Genomic DNA, 4,983 nt, shown 5'->3' on the forward strand with positions numbered 1-4,983 from the left:
CTCCCACGTCCCTTATATGCCCTGGGCTCTGGATGATGTTATTTTCACCAGCATTTTACCTCATTAGCCTAGTGACTCTAGTAGAGCTGTTGTGTACATCACTCTAAAACTGTATCTCTAGGGTACGCCGTTGCCCTTCAGTCTGCCTGTTCACCTGCCTATAATGTCGTCTACGTCCCGGCATGCTTCAACAGTATCTGCAATGGTTCGTCCTCGGTCTACACCAGCAGAGGTGTATCAAATACTCAAGACCTGCACTGTGGCAGGTGAGTAGTACTCATTAATAGCAGTCATTCACTAGTTGAATGCTGTTGTCTAGATGAGCTTGTTGAGGTATTCGCAACTCATAAACGGTCCTTTGACATAAGATGCCATGCTGAGTACATCGACAGACTAGCTAGACTGAGTGGTGATAAGGTCCCGAAGGGGCTCCAGCAGGATCATTGGCAATGGGTCGAGAGAGCATTAGGGAAGTTGTACGATACTACCATCGCATCAGTGCCATCAACCTCACAGTTATCTCTTAGTCAGCAAAGTGGGTTCCTCCATGCACCCACTATGAGGGAGGGTTTAGGGAGACTTTGCCATGCAGTGGCTCGATGTAGTCCTGATAACATCATATTACACCAAGTACTCTCCAAAACTCTGGTAATGCTTAACTTCTTTACCAATGATTTTGAGTACTGCTGCTATAGTCAGGTTGTAGCGCCATTGCATGCTATGAGCCCTCCTGCCCTTACTGCTACTATGTGGTCCCTAGCCACGTTGCATGTGGCCCTTCAAGAGCGATCTCCCTATAGAGTACCTCTAGCCTTAGTGGCGGAACATTGTACTACCAATATGAAGTTGGTCGATAAGACAGCGCCTGTGGTGAAGGCAATGTGGGCGGCTATTAAAGTAGACGTTGGGGATCCGATCATGCAGCAACTGTATCGTGTGGGCTTGGCGCATACGATGGATCTGCATACGACCAGAGGTGTACCTCTCACGTTGAAGGACGTGATCCTATTGCTGTGGGGTTCGGCTACTCTATCCAAGCTTGGACCAGTGTCTGATGTAGACAAGCTGATAATGATATCGAGTAAAGTGATATGTAGTATACATGAGGATGACTATGAGATAGACCCTCAGAACACGACTATGGCCCTATGGTCATTGGCAAACTTCCTACCCGATAGTAGTGCCGATGATCTAGTGAGTAGAGTTATTAATGAGTCCCTGCGAAACGCTGATGCATCTCGCCTGAGCCCCTTTGAACTATCGCTGGTCCTGTGGTCCATGGGTAAGCTGTATGAGACTTCTAGTGCCCCTCTACGTGACCGAATAGTTCAAGCAGTGCTTCATCTACAGCCTATAGTTATTAGCCATCTAACGGTGTTTTCACTGCGGCAAATAGCCAATGTACTTTGGGCATTCGGTGCCACACGAGTTGATGACTGTCGAGGACTTTTCGATGGGGCTTCCTCATTGGAGATCCTAAGGGTACCTGGTAGGGTATCATCGAGCGAATACAGGCAGTCTATCGCCAATATAGCCTGGGCCTATGCTACACATGACTACTCTTCTGATACAGTGTCATCCCGAGTACGTGAATTATTGTCCTATTTCACCACTAGTCGGCAGTATGATGAGATGACTAGTCAGCATGCAGCTACTGTGGCGTGGGCATTATGGAGGATGAGGGGGATGGAAGCCAATAGTGTACATGATATGGCCAGGATTGCTGATCAACATGGAGATGCCTTTGCTAATAGGCATCTTATAACTCTAACACGGGCAGCTGCTGGTGCTAAGTTTTATCATCCATCCCTACTAGATGCTATACTACGTCGTCCAGTATCCTCTTGGACTGCGGATCAATGTGGGCAGTTATTGTGGGTATTGGCCACATGGGGTGTTCGAAATCCACGCATGCTGGAGTATGCTATGCAGTGTGAAGAGATAGCAAGGGCCTATACTGCTGATGGAGGAGCTGATCTTGGTATGGATAAACTGACTACTATTGAGTGGGCAACAGCTCTACTCGATCTGCCGTCACCACCAAGAGGCTCTTATCTGTGGGATAAAGAGAGGGAGTACATAGAAGGGCAGGCAGCAGACCTTACAGTTAGTCAAGTTCTACGGCAAAGACTTAGCGACACTCAGTCCTTCAGTGATATGGGTCTAACACAGCTGTATTGGGCATGGGTATTACGGTACGACGAGGGATGTGGTGATCTGCCCCCTTCCTGGGTATTGAAGGTTCGCTCTTGGCTATCTGATGCAGCCTCGTATTCTCTACAACCCTCATCACTACAGAAGACTGTCCATTCACATTTACCACAGGGAGATTGGCGACAAGAGTACCTACTACCACCATGGGGTATCTCTATAGACATTGCTAGTCCTAGTAGGAAGATAGCTATTGAAGTGGATGGGAAGCTCTTCCATAGTGTTTATGATGTTGCTACTGGACAGACTCTCTCCGACGCATCTGCTACAGTCAAACAGAGGTGTTAGGAGGAACTACTGTCGTATCAGGAGTCAATCAATGCTTCTCTTAGATTACTCACAAGGCAAGGTTGGCGAGTCCTCCGAGTTAGTGAGCAGGAGTTTATGGCTGGGGATAGTGATCAGAGAGCTCACTTGGCTACTGCATTGGCGAGGATGGAGGGTGATGGCAAGAGTAATTCATGACACGTTTCTGGCTAACTAGTTTCATACTGTGGCAGTTATTGTTGTTAGTATCAATATGAAGAGGTGAATAGAGGGCTTTATTCCGAGTAGCTGTAACCCAAGACGATATAGCAACATAACTCTATTGAACTGTCTACCACGTTTAGGGTCTGTTCCGAGTGATAATAAGGGATCAGTCGACTTGATGACACATTGCTGTATGCTCATCGAACCAAATTTCTCTAGTGAAGATAAGTCAGCGTAAATAGAGTGATGAAGCTAAATCAATGCGGATCTGGCCATAGTCCAAGTCTGACTGAGGTGTTGATGCTTTTACTCTTGTAGGATTGGAGGTCACACTGGAATACAGTTTGCACGAAAATTGCACGAACGAGATCCTGATGACTGTGATTCGTCTCTATGCGTCTCTATTTGTTCAGTTTTTTGTCTTTGGCAATCAGTCATCGTCACCCCTATCATGGGTAATACTATATCGTGTGGAGCTAAGGAAAGGTAGTCCTGGGATGGATAGGAAGATTTCAACGGGGAATAAAACACCTTTAATTCAGCAGTGAATTCACTAGCTAGAGCTACTATATACGTACTAGCATGATGATAGTATCCTAAGTAGTTGGCATAATGTCTATGTATGTGCAGTAAGGTAGTGTCAGTTACTCCCAACCAACCTCATATGAGGAGAATGATCCACTCCGTAATGGTATTGGTGCTGCTGCCGCTGATACGTTACAGAGTGACGATGATGATACCCCTGCTGATGGAGGACACGGGTTAGTAGAGGATGACTTATCGTCGAAGGGTATAGAGGAAGTAAGGAGTGAAGGTAGCAACAATGGTGGAGTTAAAGGGAGACAATAGCTGTTAATCAGGTGGTTCTCTATTACCCCGACCCGACGTAGATGATACCCCACCTGAAGCCAAGTTTATGGCCTCGGACACTGAGGAGACCTTGAGACTTAGAGCGAGGTAATAGGTATAGTTGTATCATGTATTGCAGCAGCAATGGTGTGCAGATACGAGGCAGAGTTTGTTAGAAAATTCGATACTGTCCGGTTACCTCCGGGTGATATCTATTACATTGTGTCCACCAAGTGGATTGATTCGTGGAAGCGTTTTGTAGGCATATCATCAATTGTAGATGTGCAGTTAGGAAGTCTTAAAATAGATATCCGAGGAGAAGGAACTCCCTGGCCCAATATCCAATAATCTGCTATTTCATGATGATCTCAAGACATTACTACCACGGTTCGTACGTTCTAAGGACTACCGAGGGATAAATCAAAGGATATGGTCCTTCTGGTCCTACACCATCTCAGACACCAGCCACTTCTGACTCTCTTTTTCCTAGGCTTGCACGTTATGGTGGTGGCCCCCTCATCACTAGATTCACTCTAGACATCTATGATCATACTGGTGAATCACCATGCAGGGACCTTAATCGTGTTTTGGACCCTGGAACTATAGTACCCACTTCAGTGGCCTCTACTAGTAGTGCTCCTATGGCCTACTATTACACAAGGTTTACACCCTGTATACTCAGGTCCAGCAGCAATAGATATCACGACGAAGCCGGTCGGTATCAAGAACCTTGGGAGTAATGATATCTTACTTGATAATCCCTTAGAGCTCTGTGGGTGATAGGTACTTGTTTTGTGACCTGTGTTCTGCAATGTATGCTGTCTATTGCTGAGTTCACCTGTCTAGCATCCCAGATGAAGAGAGGTGTGAAGCATTATCAACAGAAGCATCATCGTAACCACCACCACCATCATCATGATGATGATGTGGATAAGCAGCAGCAGCAGCAGAATACGGCGCATAATACTGTGAAGGAAAAGAAGGAAAACGCTCCGTCCAATGTAGTACAGGGATGTATTATTAAAGTTACCGACTGTAGTGTATGTAGAAGGTTGCTGTTCCTACTTCATCACCATCGTCGTCATCGTCGTCGTCTGTCGGGGATTCTTCCTCTGAGTCCACTACTGCGGCTCTGTATGAACCCCAGCATGGATACTACGAGGTTGCCGCAGCTATGGTGGACCTCTTTAGTAAGTGTCAAGTCAATGTTGAGGACTTGTCCACTGATAGCAAGCCAGCGGTTAATCCAGTAAGGCTCTTGTCTGCATTGAAGAGGAAGTAATACTCCATTGCTCTACATGGTAACTAACGATTCATCATCCCAGATACCCCAAGAACCCCCTCTTCATGGACCTTGCAGAAGAACAGGACTGTCATGAGTTCCTCTCATTACTGTTGGATGCTCTACATGGATGTACAGCTCGATGTCAATTAGTAACGTTCTATACTCCT

At 46.2% G+C, this 4,983-nt stretch overlaps 2 protein-coding genes across 2 annotated transcripts; both read left to right on the top strand.

The window, feature by feature from the left end:
• Positions 1-163: 163 nt before the first annotated feature.
• On the top strand, positions 164-2,679 carry Pmar_PMAR012092 (hypothetical protein; the record flags this gene model as incomplete). The annotated part of the gene is made up of 5 exons (XM_002787940.1): positions 164-266; positions 320-476; positions 528-648; positions 700-2,492; positions 2,544-2,679. The coding sequence occupies 5 exons, from the start codon at positions 164-166 to the stop codon at positions 2,674-2,676; spliced, it is 2,307 nt and encodes a 768-aa protein (XP_002787986.1). The 3' UTR covers positions 2,677-2,679.
• Positions 2,680-3,133: 454 nt separating this feature from the next.
• Pmar_PMAR012093 (hypothetical protein) lies at positions 3,134-4,730 on the top strand (the record flags this gene model as incomplete). Its single annotated transcript, XM_002787941.1, has 9 exons — positions 3,134-3,168; positions 3,327-3,496; positions 3,543-3,639; positions 3,687-3,789; positions 3,839-3,972; positions 4,022-4,161; positions 4,214-4,267; positions 4,315-4,532; positions 4,583-4,730. Coding segments are annotated over 9 exons (1,099 nt in total), but the record flags the coding sequence as incomplete, so codon positions are not given.
• Between the last annotated feature and the right edge of the window lie 253 nt (positions 4,731-4,983).

Source organism: Perkinsus marinus, assembly GCF_000006405.1.
Source record: "Perkinsus marinus ATCC 50983 genomic scaffold scf_1104296929096, whole genome shotgun sequence".
NCBI lineage: Eukaryota > Perkinsozoa > Perkinsida > Perkinsidae > Perkinsus > Perkinsus marinus.